This window comes from Genypterus blacodes, unplaced genomic scaffold, assembly GCF_046128005.1.
Source record: "Genypterus blacodes isolate CSIRO-AG114 ecotype Tasmania unplaced genomic scaffold, CSIRO-AGI_Gbla_v1 ptg000021l_1, whole genome shotgun sequence".
Taxonomy (NCBI): domain Eukaryota; kingdom Metazoa; phylum Chordata; class Actinopteri; order Ophidiiformes; family Ophidiidae; genus Genypterus; species Genypterus blacodes.
The window spans coordinates 5920164-5947252 of NW_027466834.1; the positions used below are offsets into that span (position 1 = coordinate 5920164).

At 45.6% G+C, this 27089-nt stretch overlaps 4 protein-coding genes and 1 non-coding gene across 5 annotated transcripts in view; 2 read left to right on the top strand and 3 right to left on the bottom strand.

Moving 5' to 3' along the window:
* The window catches only part of igf1ra (insulin-like growth factor 1a receptor), a 65393-nt gene extending 57531 nt beyond the window's left edge, over window positions 1-7862 (top strand). Inside the window, exons 19-21 of the mRNA XM_076142122.1 lie at window positions 202-331; window positions 2394-2528; window positions 4464-7862. Coding sequence (XP_075998237.1) covers window positions 202-331; window positions 2394-2528; window positions 4464-5052 — 854 coding nt within the window. The 3' untranslated portion in view covers window positions 5053-7862. The remainder of the gene's footprint in view (window positions 1-201; window positions 332-2393; window positions 2529-4463) is intronic.
* A 2222-nt stretch (window positions 7863-10084) lies between these two features.
* On the bottom strand, window positions 10085-11029 carry pgpep1l (pyroglutamyl-peptidase I like). Its single transcript, XM_076142020.1, has 5 exons — window positions 10999-11029; window positions 10851-10903; window positions 10653-10769; window positions 10339-10565; window positions 10085-10253 (listed from the first exon to the last, which is right to left on the bottom strand). Exons 1-5 carry the CDS (start codon window positions 11027-11029, stop codon window positions 10085-10087), a joined length of 597 nt encoding a protein of 198 aa, XP_075998135.1.
* An 827-nt stretch (window positions 11030-11856) lies between these two features.
* On the top strand, window positions 11857-19024 carry synm (synemin, intermediate filament protein). The gene is made up of 4 exons (XM_076142574.1): window positions 11857-12776; window positions 13672-13796; window positions 15236-15315; window positions 15499-19024. The coding sequence occupies exons 1-4, from the start codon at window positions 11979-11981 to the stop codon at window positions 17331-17333; spliced, it is 2838 nt and encodes a 945-aa protein (XP_075998689.1). The 5' UTR covers window positions 11857-11978; the 3' UTR covers window positions 17334-19024.
* Window positions 19025-19101: 77 nt separating this feature from the next.
* On the bottom strand, window positions 19102-26718 carry ttc23 (tetratricopeptide repeat domain 23). Its single transcript, XM_076142575.1, has 8 exons — window positions 26469-26718; window positions 26076-26256; window positions 25725-25848; window positions 25346-25502; window positions 25106-25231; window positions 21907-22078; window positions 19327-19409; window positions 19102-19227 (listed from the first exon to the last, which is right to left on the bottom strand). The coding sequence occupies exons 1-8, from the start codon at window positions 26525-26527 to the stop codon at window positions 19122-19124; spliced, it is 1008 nt and encodes a 335-aa protein (XP_075998690.1). The 5' UTR covers window positions 26528-26718; the 3' UTR covers window positions 19102-19121.
* Window positions 25010-25091, bottom strand: trnas-aga (transfer RNA serine (anticodon AGA)). Its single transcript has one exon. It is a non-coding gene; the product is annotated as a tRNA-Ser (tRNA).
* Window positions 26719-27089: the final 371 nt, after the last annotated feature.

The following is a 27089-nucleotide window of genomic DNA, read 5'->3' on the forward strand; positions in this document are numbered from 1 at the left end:
CTCCGTAGCCTTGCTCGAGGGTTTGCCGGCCTCTAAAATAACTATTTGGACCCGCGGGGGTGAAAATGCCTGGGGCTTAATGTAGCTGGACAGGAGGCCGGGGAGGAGGCGAGAGAATGGATCAGCTGTCAGGAGCTTCCTCTCACACACACTGAAGGCTTCTTTCTCCAGAAACGCTGTCACGCTCTCTCTCTCCCTCAGATTTCGGCATGACGCGGGATATTTACGAGACGGATTACTATCGAAAAGGAGGGAAAGGCCTGTTGCCTGTCCGCTGGATGTCCCCGGAGTCGCTGAAAGACGGAGTGTTCACTACGATGTCGGACGTCTGGTATGAGAACACAACACTCTCTTTTTACACTGACACACACACACACACAGAAAGAGAGTGAGAGAGTGAGAGATTCTACGTTCTACATGAATAAACGTGCTCTAATCCATAGGGCTTACAGAGTATTTCAGAAATGTCAGCATATAGTGTGGGTACGTCTGTGTGTGTGTGTGTGTGTGTGTGTGTGTGTGTGTGTGTGTGTGTGTGTGTGTGTGTGAGAGAGAGAGGATACACTGAAATAATGCCGTTACCAGAGAGTTGCCAGTGTGAGGATGTGCAGATGTGTTAGCCGCCCACATTCCTGCATTTTTCCGACCTTCCGTCCTTTGCGTCGACGCAAACGACGACAGCTCGAAACTTTTAACATCTTTCTTTCCTGTCTGCTCTCTGGATCTTCTTCCTCTGCACGTCAAAGCAGCAAAAGAAGACATTCGGTCTCTTTTTAACACAAGGGACTGCCAGCGTGCAAAGGAACAGAACTGTTTACTCGCTTCCTTCCTCCTGCTGAGTTTTTTTAAGTTTCCCAGCTGAAATCATTTCACGGGTCAAGTCGCTACGAGCGAGGCCTAAACCGCTCCAGATGTTCCTAAATGAAGGGTTGGTGTGCCGGGACGAACGCACCTCCGTAAGCACGCACGACATCTCCCTCTTTGATGTCTCGCAGATTGAGTTTGGTGTAAGAGGAAGCGATTGTGTGCTGTGAGGAAGCGGCGCGTAGGTAACTTTCATGTGGTTGATTAAGGAAAACTGTCTAACTGCGGCTTTGTCTGTTAACAACGGGCTGTTTGTGGACCAGTTTCTTCTTCAGATCCCTTTTATGCCGAAGGCGGAGAAAACACAACGAGGGAAGAAGGAACTAATGTTTTGTCTTCGTTTCTCAACGCCGCTGGTAGATAGTTCCACCACCCCGTCAGTGAGAAATAGCTCAATCAATCATTAGAGGTCAAAATAAGGTGAGACAAACTGAACGTACACGACGTCGAGCCTTCATCTGCCAACGGAAGCGGCTCGATCTGCTTCACACACAGGCAGTATTGATAGAACGTCGTTACTTCGGCAAGAATTTAATTAAAAAGACATACCAGAGTGCATTACTTCTACTTTCCAAATAAGACTTTGAAGGGTTTGTCATTTGTAATTAATGGATTCATTAATGCTGAAAAAGTCTCAAATAAATGATTAGTTACAAATACTACGAAAGCTTTTGCGTGTTCAACCAAGCACCTGCCAGGAAACAACCAATCACCCACACCTCAACCTATTTTCTGCCACCTTAGTAGCATATGTTACACCTTACTAACATACATGTCATGGATAACTGCAAAGGGAGGAACCCTTAGAACTGCAGACCTGAGGGAGGATTAGGAGGAGGACGAGGAGGAGGAGGCAGAGGAAGGTGTTACTGTAGCTTAGAGAGAGAGAGAGACTGTGTCTGTGTGTGTGTGTGTGTGTGTGTGTGTGTGTGTGTGTGTGTGTGTGTGTGTGTGTGTGTGTGTGTGTGTGTGTGTAGGCTGCCACATGTCTCTTCCGATTCTCACAGAGTTTCCTGCCACTTCTTTTCACCTGTCAGTGAGCCTCAACAGCAGTGTGTTAACACACACTATGCCCAGATCCCCCCTTCCCCCTTCAACCCCCCCTGCAGGTGCCCAGATGAACCTCGCTGGAGTCGCTCGTGCTGCCTCTCAAGGATGACATCTCTCACTGGCTCTCCGCCGCGTTAACATTTTGCTACTTGTGTTGTTGACTGTGTTCCCTGACTGAGCCAAAGGTGCCACAGCCAGGAAATGACATCAGGTTTTTGCAGTGGTGTGTGTGTTAGTGTGTGTGTGTGTGTGTGTGCGCGTGTGTGTGTTTCTGTGTGTGTGTGTGTCTTTCCTCTGCTGTGGGTAAACGGCACACACTTCATTAATGTCAGATCAGATCTTGCTTGCGGTGCACAGTCCTGTCTGCTACTTCCATTGTACACTGGCCGATGACCTGATTCCTTTCTTGATCTGCTCACCACCAGACTCTTGACCCAAATGTATGAAACATCATTTTGTTGTCTCCTGTGTTGCTGCAGGTCCTTTGGCGTGGTGCTGTGGGAGATCGCCACGTTAGCAGAGCAGCCCTACCAGGGAATGTCCAACGAGCAAGTGCTGCGCTTCGTCATGGAGGGAGGACTCCTGGACAAGCCGGACAACTGCCCCGACATGCTGTGAGTGTGTTTGTCACCGTCTAATGTGCCGCGTAGCTGTTTACCTTTGCCCGCGTTCAGGCCTTCCAGGTTCTCATGGCATTGTTTTATCCTCTACCGCCACCATCTCGCAGGCCGGCCGTCCCATCAATGTATTGCCCGGCGTCTATTTTAAGCGCTGGCTCTCAGTGTGTAAGATATCATATGACATGTATGCCAGGGTAGAGCCAAGCCCAGACTGGTGACATTAACGTCACGGGTTAAATGTGGTCTGCTGACGACATGACCTCGCCGATCAGCTGGCATGCGAGAAAACCTCCTGGCCCATTAGCCGAGGCCCATAGAAGGGATGCCACGACCTGTGCGTGTGTGTGAAAGATGCCCCTCATTCTTGACGCTCAGACCGGGGCACCGGGGGGGCGAGAGCAGCGCCTGTCAATCGGCGAGGTGAGGAAGATGTCATTAATGAACGGCGCAGATCGTAGCGTGACCTGCTCGTCTCGCACCCGGATCTCCTCGTCTGACGTCAATGAGAAGGCATCCCGCTCGCTCCCCTCCCTCTCTCCACGGCTGACCTCACCTTTGAAAGGGAGTGCGAGCACCAAAAGAGGGCTTAGTGTTGTGGAGACACAAACCTTTGGTTCCCATGGCAGCCTGACTGTTTTGTCCTGATTACGAGAGTGTGTGGATTGTGTTATGGCGGTGGTGGTCGTAAAGGTGGGGGCCGAGGCGAAACACACAGGGGAGTGGAGCTGCCGCTGCCGGTCCTCCCTGCTGCCTGGAGGGACTTAATGGAGATTTTCCAGAAGATCTCTGAAGTGTAGCGAACCCTGAAGTGCCTGTAATGGCCGAGCAGAATGGAAGAATTCACGGAGAGGAGAGGAGGAGAACGGAGAGAGGCACGAGTCATAGTGGGGAAACGCTGAGTCGCCTCCTCTTACTGTCTCCGCCGTGGCCAGGTGGCGGGAAAACTGTTGCTGAGGACATGCGGGATGATTCACAGCGCTGTTAGACCTCACATCAAGGTTTCCCCCCTGCGCGTGCAAGACAGAGGTTTGGTAAACATCGACGAATTATGGTGTTTGGAGACCAAACAGCAGCGACGTGCACCTGTGCGGTACAGTGGGCGGGGCTTATGGCCGGGTTCCTTTCTTGCATTATTTACAGCAACAGACGGTAGAGTGAGAATTTGTAACAAGACAGCGCGAAGCAAGACGGGTCACTGTGGAGCCGTCAGTACTTCCCACTTTACCCATAATTCCTCTGGTGCGCAGAGAGGACCTGGCACCCGGCGGGAGAGTAAGAAGAGAGCGAGGGAGGGAGAGAGAGAGAGAGAGAGAGAGAACAAGAGCAAGGAAGCAGCAGGAGGAGTGGACGGGGATGACTGAGGTGTTTATGTCAGCAGTGTATTCTTAGCTTGTTTGCGTATAATTGGAGCTGCGGCGTGCGGCGCAGCGCCACAGCAAACTGTAATGATTCTCTCTTTTATTGTTCTGCCACAGCTGACCTCATGTATGATTTATATGAGGTGATGGTTTTTGTACCAAGACAATCTCCAATTATCAAATTAGCAGTTAAGATGGTCGGGCACTGCGTCTGCAAGTTTGTTGACATCTTGACCGTAGAGGAAGTGTGATGCTAATAAGCCATGCTGAGCAGATGAGGACATGTGATGATGAAGTGATGTGATCATATGTTTGTATGAATGTAAACGTGTGTGTTATGTGTGTGTTAAGTGATTGTCAGAGGTCCAGGATGTAATTCCAAAAGGGCAGCAGACAAATGAATCACAACAGTAGTAAAGAAGTCTGACTGTGGGTCACTGTGGAAAATTCAGTTTGTGCTGCCACCTGCTGGCGAGAGATAGATGTGCATTTTACAGAACGACACAAATAGACCCAAACAGACCCAGAGAGACCCTGGCCCTTTCGCTGACCTTCTCTCTGTCCCCTCCAGGTTCGAGCTGATGAGGATGTGCTGGCAGTACAACCCCAAGATGCGTCCCACCTTCCTGGAGATCATCAACAGCATCAAAGACGACCTGGACCCGCCCTTCAGGGAAATGAGCTTCTTCTACAGCGAGGAGAACAAGCCGCCCGACACAGAGGAGCTGGACATGGAGGTCGAAAACATGGAGAACATTCCACTGGACGCTGCATCCACCAGGCAGCCCTCGTCTTCTTCTTCTGCTGCTGCTGCTGCTGCTGCTGCTGCTGCTGCCGCCGCCGCTGCTGCCGCCTCCTCGTCCGGGTGCACGGGGGGCACGCCGCCCCTCCCCACCCAGCAGTTATCCCCCATGCAAGGCCCAAGCACGCCGCTACTGGGACCTGTGTCTCCCTCCTCCCCCTCCCCCTCGTCCTCCGCTGCCGCCGCTGCCTTGGGGTCTCCGGGACAACCCTTGGACAAACACTCAGGACACGTTTCGGCCAACGGGCCTGTGGTGGTGCTGCGGCCGAAGTTTGACGAGCTGCAGCCCTACGCTCACATGAACGGGGGAAGAAAGAACGAACGGGCGCTACCACTGCCCCAGTCGTCGGCCTGCTGATATCAGTCCAGCCCCTCCTCCTCCCCCTCCTCCTCCTCCTCCTTTTACACAGGGTAATGCAAACCTCTCCCCCGTCTCTTAAAACGAGGGGACGGACGGGATACGGTGACTTCCTCCTGTTGGTGGCGGCGGCAGGCTCTCCCTCTCACTCCTGTAAAGGTTGCGTAATCAAGGACAAAGATGAACTGCGAGGACTGAGAAGCAGTCAGTGTCACAGTGTCGTGCCTGAGCATCGGGAGTGTGTGTGCGTGTAGCGGCCCAGGCGGCGGTGGTGGGGGAACTGTGCCGCCTCCTTCCCGCGTCGCCCTTTGTTACGTAAATCCTCTCAGGAGGAAGACAACACAGGTGTTAGGAGGACGTGGACTTGTTTTTTAGCATATCTGCCAGCAAATCCAACAGAAGAGCACTTTTTTCGGACTATTTCAGAGAGGATGTTGTGGATATGAGTGTGTATTTATACAAACACGTGATTCTCTCTATAATAACGGTATAGCTCCATTTCTAAAAACGAAAAAAACAACAACTTCCCATCAAGACTTTCTCTCGGCGAGCACACACACACTCAAGCTTCACGAAAGCTTCATTATTTCCAACCAACACCAACGTTTTGGTCACCATAGAAGAAGGGCCTGGTGTCTATCTGCCAAACTGTTGCCAAATCCAGCTTCTTTTCCTTCAAATTTCCCCACAGGTTTCTTTCCTCAGGCTGCGATTCAGAGTCGGAGAAGCAGACGGGGAATCAAACCAGTCAAAGTTCGCTTCAATTTCAGTTCTTATAAATAAATACGCCTGATGGTTTTCAGTGAGATCGGTGTTTCACTTTTGAAGAAATTGGCTCCAAAATTGACTAAAATACAGAAAAAATAAAGGATTTTACAATTCCTGGATCCATCCGGGATCTGGATCTGGATCAGGATCCGGAGCCGCTCCGCCCTGCCACCTGCTATAAAACAAACCATAGCATCCTGGGTTAAGTCACCACCAGATCAGCGATGTACTGTAATTTAAACGTGTCACATGTTTGTGAGTTTTACTCACAAAAATGTAACGAGCCAAAATCCATATCTGCGGCGTGACCCGATTCTTTTTCTGACTTTTGGTTTGAACCCACAGAAAACAACAAGATGCCAGGTTTTGTCTTAAATCTCCCAAAACTATTCACAGATAACAATGTTTGGAACGAACCGGCCAGGATTGTCTCTGGCGAGCGGCTTATCAAATCTTCTTTCCTGATGTTCCGGCCCCCCAGGTTCCAGATGTCCCAACTCTGAATCACAGCATCGGCCTCTTTTGTCTTTCCATCCTTTTTGATAAACAAAAGTCACGATTCTTCTCCTTGACGACACCCAAATCAACACACTGATAATCACTAAACGGAGGAGCAGGATATCCACTGCGCGTTCTTTTATCCAAACCGACGTGCATTTCATCGTGCGAGCCGAGACTCTGCCACTCTCACGTGAAACCAAAATCTGTGACGTCACCAAAAACCAGAAAATATCGGATCGCAAAAAAAGAAGTGTGGCGTGACGCAGATCTCTCGGCGTTAATCCCTCGTCCCTACACCTCAAACACATCGGCGAGGTCGTGTTTTAGACGGCGCCGCGTTTTTTTATACACATCATCGGGTTTTTTCGTCACTTTTTTTAAAAACCTTTCTACGGTTCAGATGTTTGCCTCTTTTGTGTGTCTGTACAGAAACAAAAAGCTGCTATTTTATTCTTTTTTTTTTCCCTTCTTTTTTTTTTGGATGTTACACATAAAAGAAATCATTCAGGTTTGGTATGTTATGCTCTCCACTACAGTACATTTCTTATATCTTATATCTTCAAAACTCTGAACTCTCCAACTCTAACATAAAAAACAAAAAACAAAAATCACATTATTTAGATATAAAAGCCGTTTCTGTTTCCCCCTAAAAGTTTCCTGTAACACTTCATTTTGTTAATTGCCTTTTCTCTTTTTCAATGAAATGTTTCCTTCTGTACTTGTTTTGTGGATGTGTATATTATTATTATTATTATTATTATTATTATTAATTATTATTATTTGGAATGGACACCTTAGCTCTGTATGGGCGTGTACTTTCTGCACCCTGTTTTGTACTTGTTGTCTAGCACGGCGCCCTCTAGGTGCCGCTCAATCTCAGGTCAAAGTAAAAAGGCTTTGCTTTCTCACACATTCTCACCGTCGCCCTCCACCTCGTCTACGCCTCATACCTCCACCCACCTCATGAGTCCCATAGCGCCCCCTGTCTCTCTCTCTCTCTCGCTCTCTCTCCCCCCTCACTGACCTGTCCCTCTCTCTCTCTCTCTCTCTCTCTCTCTCTCTCTCTCTCCTCTCCCAGTGCCTCTTGTTGTAGTCAGGATTGGTTCCCAGTATCTAACAAGACATTTTACTTTATTCCAAAATCTGGCGTTTTTAACCCTTCCATTCCCCTCTCTGCCTCTCTCTGATTAACAGGGCTAATTGCTTTGTCTCGTTTTTTGCCTTAATTGCGCCAACCCCCCTCTCTTGCACACACACACACACACACACACTCAAAATCCTGAAACGCTTCCCCCACTTTCTTCACACGACAGGTTACTCCTTCTATCTTCTTCTTCTTGTTCTTCTTGTTCTTCTTTGTCGCAGCGGAACCGGGTCTTACTCTAATATGTCCTCGCTGTCACGGCTTCTGAAAAACCAAATAAGGGGATGGGTTAAAGTCCAGAGAGGGGAACACGTTCAGCGTCGTGAATGGAGTAGGTCTTAAAAAAAATATGGAGGCTGAATAGTAAAAATGTGTATTGAAGGATTTCTCTTCATCTTTCTCTTTGGAAAAATGTTGCTTGGTGATTTATCTTTATTTTATTATTATTTTTCCATTTCTTTTGAAGTTTTTTTTTTTTTTTTCTGTAGGAGTGTTATTTATTAATTTTTTTATTTTCCTTTCTTTTGTGATATCAGTTTAAATCACTGTATAAATGCCCCATGATTCAGTATAAAGTTGGATTTTTTTGTATGTATTTTCTTTGTTGTCGTGAATGGGGGACTTACGTTTTGTTTGTTTTTCCTTCGACTTTATCTACCTCACTCTTTGTATGTGTGTGTGTGTGTGTGTGTGCATGTGTCTGTGAGTGTGTGTGTGTGTGTGTGTGTGTGTTTGTGTGTGTGTGTGTGTGTGTATGTGTGTGCGCGTATGGAAAACAAGTACATCTCACACTTTCTCATCACGTTTGTATGAAATAACCTCTTATGTTTCTGTCCGAACCTCATCGTCTGGATCACAAACCTCATCGCGAGCAGACCGGGATATAGCAGAGAGAATATGCGCGTGGAGGTTTTTAAATGCTCTTTTTCCCGCCATAAGATGTTTTTTTTGAAAACAAACTTTATTCTTCAGAGAGAGGAAAAGAATGCACGCACAGGAGCCATAATGGAGCCCTGTCGATGCTCAGAGTGGTTTTAGCTCTCCCGCAGAATCCAGTTTAGTCTCTATCATCGCGTATCGTCGTGAGAAAACGGGATTGGCGAGATTATGTCCAACCTCTGTTTTAGTTTAGCGACAATGGTTTGGAGGGGGGAGGGGTGTCAGTGCAATACATCCTATAAAACATTTCACACACAATATTACATCCTCACATGACGTCACAACCTCAGATCCTCAAAGGACTCAAATCTTTCTTATTAAAAATGCAGTTAAACGTAGAAAATAAGCAGTTTATAACACTGTCGAGAGTCCAACTCCACATTCTAACGCCATTAAAGTTACTCCCAAGTTTCAGATTCACTTTATAATGCCTCTCCAATCACACTTTTGACTGAGCTTGTGCGTTGGCGCTGTGTTGACCTCAGATTCTCCCCTCAGAGTGGAATTCTAAATGGTAAACAATGTGAACTTTTCTCGTCCTTATCCACCTGCTGATAGTTCTGATGGTCTGGCTGTAAAGATGGTTTATGTCCAGTTATGAGACCCTTTTCTGGAATTTTGATGATCTGGAGATCTCTACACACCCTCTCCTGCACTGTTGTAGGCCTCATGTACACATCACCTCAGTGGATCGACATTTCATTAGATCATCTCTCTCCCGGTTTTCTTCTCACAAAAACTCCCCTTAGATGCATTAAAAGAGCAAATAATGGGACAAATCTGGGTTCAAGTAAAGTAAATACTACAAAGCAATAGAAAAGTGATACATGATAGTATTTGGGTGCTCAAATGTCACGATTGTGTCTACGGTAACATTTTAGAGAATAAGAATCAAACACACAAACTGCATGTGTCTCTCTTAAACACATCCTTACTTTAATAATATATGTAACAATAAAACACCCACACACACACGTACATATTGTAACTCGTTCAACTCTGCGAACGGACATTAAAGTGACCTGTTGGTACTGCTAGATCCTAAACCTGTCAAAGCTACAGTATAGATAGAAACAGGCGGACATACACAGGACAGGGATGTTATAGTAGAATACGGGTAGTCATGGCGAAAAGGTAAACAAAACATGACTTTAAAAAAAGAAGCTTTGTTTGCAGTTAGTTACCAGATTTCTATGTAAATATCCAGAAACGGACTGAAGTCTTTGATTTCATCTTCTTCCATCCTCATCCTTCAGATTGTCCCCTCATGCAAACATTCAAACTGCAATAATAAGTTTGAAGTTTCTCATTATCACGCTTCTCTTTTATGATTTGCATTCCTCAAACTTCAGAGGGGACCTTGATGATATACTATCCTTTTTCTCAACTTTTCCCTAAATCTGTGCGTTAATAGAGTGATTGCGGGTTTTTAAAAGAATAACAAACCTTCGCTAGGCTAATTTTTCAAGTTCCTGTCTCCGAGGCCTCAAGTTTTTTCACAACTATAGCTGAGATGGCGTATTTTCAAGGCGCCGTCTCCAAATGTATATCTGAGAATTTCTTGTATTTTCTTTTTTTTCCAGAAGTTTTCAATAAATAAGTGAATGACAAATGTGACTGTCTCCTTTACCTTATTAAATCGTGATGTAGCAGCTGCCCTGTCCTGACGTATAGAGGCACCTACAGTGAACCGTCCTCCAGCTGATCCAACATGGCGCGGATGAGAGCCTGCAGCAGAGGCACCAGGCTGTCAGCTGAGGCCGGGCCGCCACACGAGGGCACGTGGACCAGAGCGGCTCGACCCCCACCGTGGTACAGAGAGGAGTAATATGCAAAATCGCACAGGTACCTGAAAGGATAAGTGTTATTGCTCTGCTGTGTATGTGTGTGTGTGTGTGTTTGAGAGCCTCACTGATGGTGGCAGATGTCTTTACCTGCCAGCATCCCTTGAATAAATAACATCCGTCCCTGCTTGTGTGAACTGTTTAGAGACAGACCTCATATTAACGACAGAGTCCAGCTTCTCCGGCCCTCCTTCCATACAGCAGCCGCTCTCGGGACAGAAGCCACGCACGTCTTTGTCCGAGTATCCATTGTTCTTCCCTTTTTGTTCCAAAATGATGACACTGGAGCCTCTGGAGACGCCGAGATGAACAGCAAACTAGAACACAAACAAGGTCATATTAAGATATTAAGTTTCACAAACCACAATCACAATGGATTGAACAACAGTATCAACCTGTACTACCTTTGGCTTCAGAGTTTGCCAGAGTTCTTCAATGATCTGCTGGGCTTTAACGTAAGTGACTGGTATCTCTTTGATGTAAACACCGAACCGTTCTCCCAATCCAGCCAACTTCAAGCCCTTACAATGATAAAATATATACAAACGCATGTCTGCCATCTTCAAAATACAGCTGAATACAGGTACTACAGGAAAAGCTACCTGGGCTGCTCTCCAGCTAGGGTTCACCAAGAACTGTCTGAAAGGTCCAAAGCCTTAAAATTGGATTAGAAAAATGAATCCAATCACTCTAAAATGAATGTCAGTGTTAATCGATGGTGCTAATGTGGGCAAACGCCGTCCATTTTACCTGTAATGACCACTGTTTCACCTCCATCCATGATTGGAACAGTCGCAAAGGAGAGAAGAGAGTTGTTTATGCACTGACCAGCACGTCACAGCACCAGTGGGGAAAAGGGCAGATCTTATTTTAGCCCTGCAGTTTGCGTTTTGTCCACTTGAGGACGCGATTCTCTTGCAAATATTGAATAATGGAAACGCTGCATTCAGGTGCTTCTGTTTTATTCCAATTTACAAACAGTTAATCGCACTCGAAAGCTTTCAGTACTAATTCTGCTATTTGTTTTGTTTTTAGTAAAATGTCGCGCAGCGTATTTTAAGCGTTAGAATTAAGCAAAGTTGACTAAATCAGCAGTAATGTTTGTTTTGTTTGGGTCGACAACAAAAAGTACAGTGCGTACAAGGAAAGGAAAGGAATATAACGTGATAGTATTTGCATTCAAATTACGTTACTAAAATGCACAAGTAATTTCATTTTATTTAAATTTAGACTATGGTGTATACCCACAACTCAAAAGAGAGAAATAGTATATTGGTATGATATTTCAACACACGGACATTTTCTGATACCACAGTAGGTTTACATTTTACATAAGGGTCGACCAGGCAAAAATCATCAGTGATGTATACGGAATTGTTACATTACAATAACAAATAACCGTTGGCTCAATTTCTCAAAATTACGGACTGGGACTAACACTTAGTGGGGTTCAGCTGTGGTTCAACAGTCGCCATTTACGAGAGCTCGATATTTTTATATTTCAGGCAGTACCTGAAGGCAACACAACATCTGCCAGGGAATAGGGCCCGCTTGGGACGGTCCCGGACCTAGACCCGCCCTCCTTCTGCACTTGTCAAAGCCCGGTGATCACAATCCCATCACAGTTGTGTCTAGAGCCGTGTCAGTGTAAGAGACGCCGGGACAAGCGCTCCTCCTCTGCCTCAACACAAGGGGATACGTTCAAATCCCTCTTTTTTTTCTATGCCAAGATGTTGCCGTTCAAGAGAACTTTTGAGGGCGATAAGCAGCAGCTGCAGGAGCTCAACGGCAGATTGTCCCAGTACTTAACCAGAACCAAGCAGCTGGAGCAGGAAAATGCACAGATGATCACAGAAATAAACCAGCTGAGGCAGACGAAGAGGGCGGGGAGGGAGCCGCAGTACCTGGCCGAGATGCGGGAACTGAGGAGAATGGTGGAGCAGCTGTCCTTCGAGAAGTCCCGGGCCGAGATGGAGAGGGAGAAGCTATGGCGGGAGCTGCATGTGGTCCAGTCCCTGTGCGGCGAGCAGACGGACGCGTGCCGGGGCATCAGCGGCGAGCTGAGGGGATGCGAGTCGGAGCTCCACGACGCTCACAAGATCAACGACGAACTTCAGAAGCGCTTGTTCCAGCTGGAGAACGAGTATAAATGCATGGACGACGCGCACATGCACGACATGGAGCATCTCCAGCGGCAGGTCGAGTCCCGGATGGTGCCCATCGTGACGCAAATTTACCGTGGGCCCCCGGCGGCGTCTCTGGAGGAGGTGCAGGAGTACGCCCGAGATCTGTCCCAGGGATGGATCGAGACCTTCGACACGTACCAGCGGAAGGTGGAGGAGATGGAGCAGACGATGAGAGAGGACCAAGCCGCGCTGGGGGACCTGCGGAGGGAGAAGATGCTGTATGCGTCCGAGCTCGGCAAACTGCGCGTAGAGGCGGAACAGCAGGGGCAGATCCACATGCAGCTGGAGGAGCAACTCATGCACATGCAGGAGAGATTCCGTGTGGATTTCGGTGAATATCAGGTGAGAACACTTTGTGACACATTATGCAAAAGTTATTTCAGAGACCCAACGTGTGGTGTGTTTATACTCAGAAGTCTGCGTATATATATATAAAAACAAAATGTAAACAAAATATACACAAACTCCATTTTGATCGAGCCTTGAGATGGAGACTACACAAGGCTACTCCCACCTCAGGGTGCCACACCCACTCTGGTGGGCGCTGCCGCTGTCAGTGGCTGCGAAGTAAGAATGCAATCTGCACCTCATGGGAGATTTTAAAGACAATTTGTTCACTTATATCATAAAACAGGTAGAAATGTGATGTGAATGTGTTAAATGTTAAAGGTATTTTCCTACAGGATTCCATTTTTGTCCATAATACTGCTTGTTGTAGCCTGCAGAGAAATACACAATGACACTATAATGTAACTAACAAATTATATGACAAAAGTAAACGTTTGTATATGTTTGCATCACAAGTCTGAAGTGTCAAATGCATACAAAAGAATTGAACAGCTTCAGTATCTAACTGTTTTACTCAGTATGAACTGTTCTACCTCAGTACTTTGTGGCTCCTAATTACCACCAGCTGAATCCAATTAACAATCAGACTAACAAATCCCGATTAACCTCTTAAAGATGAAGCAACAAGCAGGTCAAACAAGCTCCCAACAACAAGTGATGAAAACACTGCTGTCATGAGATTACTTTCAATGTTGAGAAACGATACAACTAATACTAATAACTAACTACTAAACTGTAATTCTGTAAACTGCAGTGTGCGATGAAACACTTCATGGTTAAAAGGGAGCTTGAAAAATAGACGTATTAAGGTGAAATTGCAGTTAACCTAAATAAACATAAATGATATAAGTGAATATGATCTTATATTATGTCTTTTTTCCCCCCTCAGATGATTATTGAGCAGCTGGAACACGAGCGTAACATGATGGCCGCCGGCATTGCAGAGAAAACACAGGAGCATCAGCATCTCCTTCAGGTCAAGATGGATCTGGGTCTGGAGCTGGCAGCCTACAGGTCAGCCTGTTTCCATCACAGTGTTCTCAGGGTGATAATGTTCTTAATGATTACCTCTGACCTCCATGATAGAGCGGCCAGCTGGGCCGCTAGAGTGTTTGCTGCTGTTTGATAGATCTGACCTACTTTGTATTGCAAGCAGCATCCCTAGCTAAATAACACCACTGCTACAAACTAGCTTTGCTTTCTCTCTGGGTGCCCCAACGTTTTTAAACTGAAAAGAAAGAAAACATGAACATCCAAAAAGACTTCACTACTAGTAAACTCAACTTTTTCAATTTAATTCAATCTTAACTCTGAATCAATGGCTACTTTGGGCTAACGTGCTGGTTTGACTCAGCAGTCCTTTATGAAGCAGGACAGTAGCTTGGCTGCAGAGTAATGGCAATGGGACACTAGTAAAGCCATTTTAAATTAATATATTGAGTGAAATGGCATATTTTTTGTCAAGTAGGCATATAATAACAGGAATAATGTATCGTCAGTCTCAGATAGTGTGGAATGAACGTTTTGTTTGTTTGTGTCCTTTTGTTGAGAAAAACAAACCACACCAAACACAACAATACCAAATGTCTTCTATTTTAATATATCTGACCAATTGTTCATACTCATTGTTTTTAAATAGAAAGCCACAAACTTTAAACTTTATTTCCTGCAGTTTTGACCTCTTGATAGCCAAGTACGTGTCATTTCCTGTTTCGCGACAGCCCAGCATGTGTAGCCCAAGTATGTAGCCTATATATACATACTATACATACAGAACTATTTTTATCTAACTCTTTATTTACAAAGCTATTAATAAACTCATGAAATCACATTCACATATTCAGGTTATATCCATTGTTGCCATTTCAGATATTCTAATAATGACTCTGTGGGAACGTTTTAGAGCGCCTCACCGTCTCTCCAATGGCACAGCTGACTTGTTTTGAATATCTGGAATAGACGGAAGGTTTCCACACAGGCGTAGCAGTGTCTTGAGCTTTTGTATACGGGCATGTTTTAGTTTTAGGAGTCACAGCAAGTGTGGACAGCCGTGCAACCAAGCAGTTATTTATAGGGCAGTCTTTGGGAAAGCACTCTCCGGAGGGGTTTGCTCCTTTGTATAGTGCCTCTACATGCTGTCGTGGTTTTGTATGGTTCCGTTTGATCATGGCCGAAGAAAGGTAAGCTTACCAAATTACTGCACGGTTGATGTGAGAGAGGGCAGCGGCCTGCTGTATTATATTTTTGCTGATTGCTGCCTTATATGGCCAGGTCCAGGGGTTGATATCTACTTGTGAGCCTGTTTGAGGGTTGAGATGGCAGAGCTGAATGATGCGGTACATCTCGTGAGGTATTGATGTTTGATAACTCTTATTAACGAGAAAAGGACAACTTTGAAATGAGGAGATGATCCTTGATTTACAATGAATTTGCCATTTGTCTTTTGTCTTCAGGGCTCTACTGGAGGGTGAGAGAGTCAATTTGCAAGACGCACACAGGAGGATGAATCAGCATCAAAGAGAAAGAATAATAGGTAATGAAAATAATCGAAATGCTCTTTCAACAGACATTTAACAGGTTAAGGTATATCATTTAATTTAATCGTGTTACATGACATAAAACTACAAATGATTTATTCTTTTTCTGGTTAATTAAGTACTTAATTAAGTAACAGTCAATCTAATGTGTCAAATATCGCAATTATTCCCTCCCTCAGATATCAAGATGCCCTCCCAACCCTACACCCAAAGAGCCTCCAACCTAACCAGACAACATGTGGATGTCAGGTACAAGCAGCAGACCTCAAACCTGAGGAGATCCCCTGTCCCTCACTCTGGGTCTATCAGTCCCTCTAGGGTCATTCCTATTTCAGTCACAGGCAGAGCTCAGAATCAAAGCCCCGCATCCAGAAGGGACATGATCTCATTCACCAAATCACGAGCTGCAGCCTCGGCGACAACCACCAAAGATAAACAAGTTGGACGCAATGAAAAGCAAATCAGTCCAGACGTATGGCAGAAACAAGTAGAGGAAAAAAGCGTGAAGATAACTGAGGTTTCTCCAGGGAAGGACCAAGTCAATCCCATCATGTCCTCCACACCTGAGAGCAAATCAGTAAGAGTGGTGTCTGCAGCAATGATGAGCCTGAGCAGCAATACTGACGATCAGAAGGTTGAAGCAAAGGCAGAGTCTAAGATCAGTCAGAAAAAGTTATTAGACACAACGTCTGTGGAAGAGATCATTGAGAAAGTGATCAAACCTGCAGGGTCGGATGCTAAGATCAGCTCGCAGGGAGAGCCGAAGGTCACGTATCATGTGGAGAAAACTGAGCAGGAGGACGGCACGACCAAAACACAGATTGTGTTGGAGTCCAAGGTGGAGGAAGAGCTGGATATTTCTGAGGACTCTGCCCTGGATGAGCTCCTGGGCAAAGGGATGAAGAAGGTGTCACTGGAGGATATCAAAGACACGGCAACAGGGGCCATGATCCAGAATCTGCTAAGCGGCCTGCAGGGAGGAGGCGACCTGCAAAACAAGTCAGTCAATGTGGAAATCATTGAGGAACCCGTGGAATCGCACAGTGATGAGGAGTATGATGTGGAGAAGGAGCTCATGTCGAGCTTTTATGAGCCCTCCTCAGCATATTTCCAAATCGAGGAGCTCCAGAACGACCCTCACTGCTTTCAGGTTGATGATGATGATGATGATGATGATGGTACCATGAATCCCTTCATGACAGACACAAACCACAGCAAGGGTGGATCTGTTCAAGTTCACGAGGTCACCAGAGAAAGCGAATCTTCCTATTTCCACCACGAGCGAGAGCCCGATGAGTATTTTGTCTCCACCCCAGACGATAACCTGTCTGAACCCGATGAGGTCGGTGCCATAACCTCTTACGGCCACTACGGCTTAGTGGATGACCTGTCAGACGAGCGGTACTATCAAGACGGCGGCCTTCTACCAGGCAGAACGGTCACAGAGGAACATGACGGTAGCACTGCAGTCAGGGACAGTTTCCCAGAGTGCATCATTGAAGAGGAGATTCACGTCTCGCCTACAGTCCAGGAGTCCATGCTTGAGTTCTTGAAGGAAGACACTCTGGAGCCTAAAGAGCAGCTGAGGGGAGCCCTGGAGAAGATACAAGACTCTGTGTCGGGTCCACTGAAGGAGGAGTTGGCTTTCCTCACAAAACTCAGCGGTGAAAGTCCACAGAACATGGCCATCGACGTCAAGAAAGTGCAGCAGTCCAGCGACAACGGAACCACCACCATCGTCGCGCAGCTCAACGTCTCCCAATCGCTGGAGGACTCCGGGCTGCTGGAGGGAGACCAGGATCTGTCCGAGGAGCAGATCATGGCTGCTCTTCACGCCTCCGGCTCGGGTCTGGAGAAAGGCTTCCCGGGCGGAACGGGAGGGTACAGCCTGAGAGCCTCCAGGGACGAGGAGGTGACGGTCGGCAGAGGGGAGTATGAGCACCAGGGGCCGACGAAGGCCACGCAGGAGAAACGAGTGGCCACGGTTTACCTGGAAGACCCCACAGATGAATAACTGTGGATTCATGGGGACAAAAACGGACATGCCTGCGCGCGCACACACACACACACACACACACAAACACACACTCCCACCCACACACACAAACACACACTCCCACCCACACACGTCATTCAACACTGGTTGCAGACATTGCAAACGCTGCTCTAATTCTTGCAGTAAAACTTTAAACAATAACACACTTTGGTGTCCATAACGTAGCTGCTGTAAGCCACTTTTGCGGTCTTAATCACAAGTGCACCTCTTATAATTCCAATGGTATTTACCTTTTAATTTGCTACATTCACATCTATTTTTTGCTCTTAATGGCACTAGTTCTGCATAACCATTGTAGCAACACTAATTCACTGCAGTCCGCGCTGTAGATGGACTGTTTTTGTTTTTACAGTGTGCTCTTTAATTTTAAACCATCTTTCATATCCTCTGGAGAGTTCTCTATTTTTGTACTAACCCATGCTGCACAGCTCAGACAGCCTCTGCAATCAGCGCGCACCGCCCCATTGCCCCCCGCCCCCCCCCCCATATTAACATAATGTTGCCGTGTGTAATTTAATTAAGTCTACATTGGTCCACATGTCAACACAGTTTATGCAACCAGGTGCTGTGTACAAACGGCTGAATGCAGATTTGCAGCTTTTCAATTATTCTCTTTGGCTTTGCTACTGTTACATCCTTATTGAGTAATCTGAGAACACTGTGTAAACATAGTGTGGTAGCTGTTAGGCATTAGCTGAGGATGGTGTTCGTACGTGTCCCGAGACAAACTGCTGAGTTATGGTACATTCTGCTGGAGTGCTGACAAACGAGGGAAAGAGCAAGTAAAGTAAACGTCCGAGTGACAGAGTAGGCGATTTGTAAGCGATATGCAAACGAAGACATTTTCAGATTGCTTTTACTCGCAACTAATTCAATGTTAAATGTGTCGCATGATTACAAACTATATTGTATTTATCAATCACGTACATTTGTCGCCACATGACTGAATGTTTTGATCTTGGCGTGCGCGGTCACTTTGGAAGGTGGTTGGTAAGATGAAAGATAGAGAATAAGAAGGACAGATGCAGCGTCAGTGTTGGAGGGAATAGATGATAACACGTGTTTGGTTTCCTCGGCTGGTTTAGACGGACGTCGCTTGCTTGTACACACCAGGCCTGCTTGAAGGACTCACCTTTGCTCTTGAGATGAGTGTGTGTGTGTGTGTGTGTGTGTGTGTTCACGAGCCGACAACTATTTTGGGCTCATCTGCTTAGTGTGTGCGTGTGTGTTTGTGGTGTTTACCAGCTGTAGAAGCGTCGAGGCTTCAGTGTGACTACAGCCTGGTTACACACGTTTCCTTAGCAACTATAGTGACTTTTATTACTTGGTAACTTTTGTGCCACGTCTTCACATATCACCTTTTGGAAAAAATAGTGTGGAAAAGTCTGAATGTTGTGTTTTTAGATGAACCATAAATATGAACCATAAAAATGTGGAAATGTGGCACGGTGCATTTACATACATGTGCTGTTTGAAAATGACATAAATAAACAGAAAACCAAACATCAAATCACTTCAAATTGTGTCTTTAAAAAGGATTACCTCATCCTGTATATGTACACTGTATAATCTGGATCATTTGTATAAGCGGCGGCCCTTATTTAGACATTTAATCACATATTACACAATTAAAGCTACTGTGAGTAAAGAACATGTTTGTTTTGTATTTCTTTACAGCTCTTTATCTCACGTTACATTCAATATGTACAAAATCAAAGTAGTATTACTGGACGTAGATGCAGCTTGTCATTTAAAGCGGTCGCCGTCTTTCCCTCCAGATGCCGTTGAGGACACATGCGACCTCATTTCCTCTCTTCCTTTCCTCCGTCGCTTGTCAGTCGCTGCCGGCGCCCTGAGGAACACGCAGCAGGTGTTTCTATTACCGCCTGTAACAGAATGTCTTCACTCATATTTCTGCTCTTTCACTTCACCTTTAAGACAGTTTGTTTACCGAGTCAGCGCCTCCACAGCTTTCTGCGTGGCTCTCGTCTCCTTATGCTGAGGGCCGTACAGCGACGTCTGGATTTCGTGGCACTGAAATAACAGCAAAGTTCAGATCAGTGTTCAGAGGCGATACTCACAGGGGATGGGACACTTCCTAGCAACACGTGAATGAAGCTCTAAACATCCCTAAATAAACGCAGTGGCGAGCCAAAGCTTTACATAACACAGAGGCTGATCGGTTTGGGCGCTCAAATCAACGAGGGGCCCCGGATCAGATGTATTTCTGGACCTGCAAATTACACAACACCCTGGGAGACCTGAGGTGTTCACAGAAGAATCAGTATGTGCTCCTTACCGACGTACGTTTAATTAAAGGGGGTGCATCACGACGTCTGGGATCTATGGCAACAGGAGGGTTTCACCGAAATCTAAACAGTGACGATAAAAGACGCTGTGAATTACAACCTGACAACACCGTTTTGTCAAAGCCGGGGGAGAAGGAAAGAGAGAGAGAGGCAGCTGAAAGTTCCCGTTTTCGCTCAGGGAGAGTAAAGGCCTCTTGGTAATCTGGAACAGGTCCTTCATGTTTCCACTGTTGCTAAGGTTGATGTAATGGAAGGAGCTTTTTTTCTCCCCCAGCAGCACTACAGAGAACCAGGGAAATGTCAAGTACAGTATGTGTGTGTGTGTGTGTGTGTGTGTGTGTGTGTGTGTGTGTGTGTGTGTGTGTGACACAATGTGTGCCATTGTTCCTTTATTTTGATTGTCCATCTTTTCGCAGCGTATAAGCGATTCCGGCTTCCTTTAGAAAAACAAAAGTTACTGGATCAACACACGGTTGCCGTGGCGGTGACAGCAGGGTGAAAATGTCCCAACATGTCCCGTTGTGCATGAGGCTACTTCAGAAAGGTTAGACGTCTGTCTGTCTGTCTGTCTGTCTGTGGGGTGGGAGTGTGAGATCTGATGCCCCCCTCCCCCTCTCCCTCTGTCATATTTAGCCACTCTGAGTACTTGATGCAATAACAAAGCAACATAGCAACGGAGCTGCTTTACTTCTTGGCATGTTTAGTTTGATGGTTCTGGGAATTGAGTTCACATGGCAAAGTTGGAAAAAACAACTAAAAGTTGTAATAGGAATATGATTCAATCCAGCAAAAGTTTGTGCTTGATCCTTCTGAGCTTCTCCCTCCATTTGCTGGCTCTCTAATTGGTGTCAGCGCCCCTTTAATTGACAGCAGTTAGCAAATCCTTTCTCACTCTCGCCCTCTGTCTCTCCCTCCCGGAGACGTGTTGTCCATCTGTCCGTCTCCATCCCCGGGGCCGAAAAAGCAAAGTCACTCTGCGTGATATTTTACAATGGCCAGGGCGAAATCGTCTCACTGCACCCGTCCAAGATTAGCATGCGACTCTGATGGCACCGAGCCTTAGAGGCCGGTGGAAATAGCTCGGCATGATTTGACAGGCACGCTTTGTGTGTGTGTATATTTGAACAAGCCATTTCCCAACACCCACACACCCTCCTGGCCTTTTATCATGACCCTCTGGAATAGCTTGGCAGAGTCAATATTGTGCCGGTGTGCCAGTACAGAATCAAGCGCCCTGGTGATGTCGGCCCAGTGTTTGATGTCAGAAACTCGCACTCTCATCTTTATGACGAGACGTTTTCCGCCGTCGTGTCCACGTTTTGTCTGGTCTGGTCTGAAGGCCGTCTGCTCCCTCAGTGCTCGTGTAGACCTCCTGTAGACTTTTCAAGAGGTCCGAACGTAGAAGAAAGCAAGAATAAGATGGCAGCACCTTCTTCATCAGGTAGAATTATGGATTATCAAAATCTGATGTGGATCTCCAACACACAGCAAAAACATGGTGTGTGTGTTTTGATTCAAATGCATGCCTGCAGGATATCATCATCATCATCGTTATAGTTGTGTTATCAGACTGGTTTGATTAATGTGTGTGTGCGTGTGTGTGTGTGTATCTAATCTAATAGAATTGTCCATTACAGAAGAGGAGGGCACTATTTCATTCCAATGCGTTATAAGTAAGCAAATTTCATTTCACTTCATTAGTCCTGATGTTGTGATGTTGTGCGTTTCCTAGCAACTATCGAGCAGGCCTTGGTCTTGACATAGCTGAGATAAATGTGGGACTCGTACTTGAACTTGGACCCGTCTTCAACGGGGCTCACACAAGGCTGCGTGTCATAACGTGGTAAGAATTCCACATACAGGACCAAACAATGGCAGATTGAGCATCGCCGTGCCTATAGCTCTGAGCCGACGCGCGTCTGCGAATAGACTCGCTATTGTGGTGGGCCTCTACTGTATTAGAGAGGATGAGGGCCAGGCTGAGGAGGATTCGAACCCCCACCCCCTGCTGCTCCCCTCCTTCGGGCTGTGACTCATCGCAATGGCATTAGCCAAGTAGAAACTCCCTCATGACATAAGACGGATCACATATCGCCAAATAAGAAGCGCAGGAACATTTACCCTAACGAGACCACTTGGCAGCATGTCAAAGTCCCCTCGGTGTGTTTGTGTTTGTTGTGCTTAAATGTTGTGGGAGCCGTGTAAGAGATACGCCTTCGTACCTTGCTGAGATATTCGGCGGCCTTTTCCAAATGATCCCTGTCCCGCTCGATGGCTGCCATGTCCCTATAGACGGAGCAGGTTGCTTCTGGTTTACCCGAGTCGTCCAACAGCTGTAAAGACTTTGCACACTGGCCCAAGGCTTTCTCTAACCTCCGCTGTTTCTGATAGACCCTGTGGAGAAGACGAGAAGCAAGAGACAGATTGTTAGAAATCCAAAGACAAACGTTAATGGTTAAGGTTGGTGCAGGGAAATGATGATTTACACTTAGGGGGTGTTTAGTTTCAGATCTCTATGTTGGACAGCATCTGCCCTGCTGAAGTGTCCTTGAGCAACACAGTGAATCCCCTCAAGCTCCAGTTACTGTTGCACAGCTGACACTGCACTTTAGGCACTTTAGGAGGGGCGCAAGTGAAAAGGTCGTTTTCCGTCCAGGGGATCAAGAACATGTCAAATCACACGTTCATCCTGCAGCTCCAGTCCCTTGTCCAAGCTGTATGAAGTATTACCCAACACTGAATTACTACAAGCCTGCTCTCCATTACACTGCTTGGTTCAATGCCAAACCCGCAGGCCCTACAAATCAAGGCTCTGCCTGGTAACAGACACTGAACCCCGCCGCAGCACAGACTATAATAGGGAAGGTTTGCATGTTGCCCTTTTAACCAACTTTGGGATGCATCCATTGACAAGGTTACTCTGCTCCCACTTCAGTACTTACAGACACACACACACACACACACACACACACACACACACACACACACACACAGAGGAGAGGGAGAGATGATGGTCGTATCCTAAATGGACGTTGAATCCATCAGGCAGCTCTGCTAACAGGTATAAATCATCTAATGGAGTCTTCATTGGATTGAGCTCTCTGGTCGAGTGTTACAGGGCACACACACACACTTATACACCATTGGTAGCTACAGTAATATCACACAACGGCACAGAAAACCTCTATGCTCAAGAAAGCCCCTGATCACAAATCTAATTATTTTTATCTTCCCATAACTCCAACGTTACTCTAACATGTTGTATAGTGGGAGTGCTGTACCTTTAATTTGATGGTTCGGGCACCTCAGGTCCTTTTAGGGCAGCAGGAAAGCTGAAGCACAGCTACATTCCAGCATGCCCACAGTCCTGCTTGCATGGACAGATAGAGACAATGTCCCTCTATCCTCTCATTCACTCTGCATCCTCACACACTTCCTGGCTGTATGGGAACATGCCACAGTCCACAGGGCGGTAAATTCACATATTAAGGGATTTGTAGACGTGTTGCCAAGCGAGCGCCACTGCCCTCTTTACTAAACATTTCCAGAACTTTTTTGACGCAAGTTTGCTCTGGCATTCACTAAGGGAAAATTATACACTGATGTCAACCCAGGAAGTGTTGAAATAAAAACAAGAGGGACAATAATGCAGCAGGGTGCTGTGTAAAACAATGTGCTCCTTTGTTTAAATGACATCATTCAGCACTTTACTGTGTGCCTCAGGCCAGATTCAGGTAAAGGTAGGAATCATCTGGATTATGAAGAGAAACACTAAGCAACATGTTCAGACTGAGGTGACCCTAAACTATACTATACTTTGAATATGAGGACCAAAATATTACCAATATTTGGCGCAGAGTATGCTGCAGTTTCATGTCAGTGAAACCAGCCCATAAGCTAATCAAGAAGACGCCATGGTAACAGGAACAGAGCCACTGATTACATCAACAATACAAACGACGAATGGAAACGATCTGTGCAGGGGGGAAGCAGGAGAGGCTGCAATAACGAATGATGGATGAACATTTGAAAAAATTGGTGACCCTAAATCCTTTAACTAAGCAACCAGGGCCAAGGCACAGATTATGGAAACACATCACCTCCCTTTTGAAAGAAATATGCCATTTGGTTAACATTAAGTCCACACCTTCAGTATGAATCTGGACGTTTGGACCAGGATCTATAACAGAGCCGAGGTTACGTCTTTGTTCCAGGCTCGGCGGTGAAAATTCCCCCTGGCTCACAACAGAGCTGACTGACAGAGCCTTGGAGCCGAGCCAAAGCCTGACTCATCACCCAACAAGAAAGATTTAGCAGGCTTACACACCAGCCAGACTCTGCACATTTTTTCAATTATGCACAAATGTCAACAAACTCTGACTGTTTAACACGGACCAAGAGGGCATCATTTACAAATTCCTCGTGTTCTAGCTCACTCCAGCAACTCCGGATGTGCCTGTTTTCATAGAGCCTGGAGTAGATAACTTCAAAATTCTTCCTGCAGCTTGGGGAAGACAAAATCATGAACCCTGCAGTATTCACATGTGTTGAAAAACATTAACTATTTATGGACTGAAATGCTGCCTTTGGGACCTCTCTTGTCAATATCACCATTAGGTTACAAATGGATATTGTAAACTGGTGTAAACAAATCAATAAAGTTATAAGTGGCCCAGAGCGTGTGATAAATAAACTGACTGACGTGTCTTTATTTAACGGAGTGTTGCACGCTCTGAAGGAAACAGACTGTAACGCTGCATTTTGAGTAGGATGTAGGTGGTGTTTGTGCAGAAAGAGTAGAAAATATTCCATCTGTGCCTGAGTGGATTTGCAGGAACCCCACCCAGCAAATCTCCACCCATCGCTACAAACCATGCTTACAAACCATGCTGAGCAGACCAGACCATAAAACCAGACCATAAAACACAGCAGGTACATTCATATTCCTGCATTATGCTGCATTTCCAATAGAGAACAAATTGTAAGTATAAAAAATCAAAAGAAGGATCTAAGTGAGACATCATAAAGGTAAACAAACACTTGAAGAGACTCATCTTAAACTAATTGTAGTAAATTGGCGCCATCTTGTGGTGTTATTACATTTGGCATCAGTGACTATGCAAGTAAAATGGAATTAAACTAATCTCTGAATGTAAAATAGCTAATACTTATACAGTGATCCCATCTCTCAGCTTGAACATGATGTCATGTAATACGGAGCAAATCCCCCAAATACAAGAAAGAACTCCAGTGACATCTTATGCGTATGATTAAGATAAAATAATCTCGGGATAAAGAACAATTTATCCAAAGGGAAGTGTTCTTCGTTGTCGGCAGGATTTGAACCTGCGCGGGGAAACCCCAATGGATTTCTAGTCCATCGCCTTAACCACTCGGCCACGACAACTTATTTGCTCTCACCTGGACAGACCAATAGATATTTCCAGCTCAGTCTGCATCTTCTCTACTGCGTTGATGCCATCCATCTGATGAAGCTCCTCCACAATTAGTTGTCCCTTCATAAAAGCGGATTCTGCTTCCTCGAGAGTTCAGAGAGTCAAGGGAATTTCCGATTAACCGGCAAATGCAATAATTGACCTCCAGTCTATCATTGCAGTTAATATTCAAGCTTTTTATGAATTCAAATTCAAAGGATATTTTTTGGCGGTGAGTAATGTTGCACCTCCCTGTGTGAGGTTTATACTCAGAAGACATGTGAGAACCTGGAGTGTTTCTTCTCTGCAGGTGGAGGTGGAGGCAGTGAGGGAGAGCAGCTCCCTGGCCTTAGATGAGTGCTTCTGGGCCTGCAGTGCCAAGCCTGAAGAGACAACGAAACATCTCTGAGTCTAAACTGAACTGGAAAACGGGAACAAATAATTATTTCAAATTTGAATGTGATATCAAATTCATGTCTTTCATTAAAATGGAATAGATGGAAGTTCTAATAAGGCATTAACAAGGATTTGAGGGTATTCAACACTACCAACTGCAGATTTACATTCATCTCACAGGTCTAATCCTAATATTTTACTTAAATTACCTTTGAATAGGAAATATGCTTTAGCCAGTCTGGCATGGGCATGAGCCAGTTTCACGTGTCCATCTCCATGTACCAGTCTGGTCAGGGCCACACAGCGCACCAGCTCACGGATGCAGGCATCAAACTGAGTGGACAAATATCTGCCAGTATCACTTATGTGGCATGGGTTTGATTGTTTTATGTGTACATTTGTTGGATCATTAACAGACTAATCAGGCTTCCAGGTGATTACAGCTCACCAGATGTTCCAAATGAAGACAAATGTGTTTGATTGACATTCAGTTGTGAATGCAAATTGATACAACTTTCTACAAACAAGAGTCATGTTGATGATTGAGTGATGTTACACACCTCTTGGTTATCTTCCAAGGCCTTAGCTCGGCTCTCAAAGTGCTTGAGCTTCTCCTCGGGAGGCATCATTATTAATTCTTTCTTATTATATATTTCTAGTGATGGATTCTTCTCATCTAAATGGGAGGCAGGAGGAGGAGGAGCCACAGTCCCAGCGCTCCTCAACAGGCTTTCAGCAGATCTAAAGAGGAGGAGGTACAATAATCTGCAACATAGATATCTGATCATACAGTCACACCTATGTAATTTACCTGCATCTCATCTGGACCGTGTAGGTTTAGTTTCCGGGTTTACATAGTGAGTTAATCTGAGTAACTGACTGACATATAGCAATAATGTATGACAGTAAAGCCTACCTGGACTGGAAGGATACAAACTAATAGAATCACTTACGAGTCAGTAGAATCAGAAGACGTTGGTCGTGTTTTCGTCGCCGTCTGATGTCCATCCATTGTGTTGATGTTGTTCCGTCACAGTGGGAACAGAGCGAGGTGACTCCTATACACATGGAGTCACAGCAGTGTGTGTTCACTCTTAACTGAACTTTCTGTGGACACAAACGCGCAAAACGGTTACCACGATCACCGCCGCTTGTTTCATTGGGCGAAACACACAAGTCGAGCCCGCCTTCACACACACAAACGCCGCCGTCGAATCTTGCCGTGCGTGTATTTGAGGTATTTAGGTATTTCTTTAAAAATAAAAGCCCTTTATATCACAGAACACACACTCTCTATTGTCTCCACCAGGCTAAATGAGTTGTGTGTTCTGTTATAATAACTAATCATATTATGAAATGTATTCTGCCTATATAGACCCATTTCTGTATAATATAAAGGTTCATTTCTTATTGAAGTGAATATCTAGCTAAACTGAGACTTCAGAATCCCCACATAATGCAGATAGTACTCTTGCTCTCTTGTGGATCTAGCTTTGCTTTTATTTACATTACACTATTTACATTGACATACTTACATTTCATTTCCATTGTAATTGGAAGGTCAAGAATGCTGT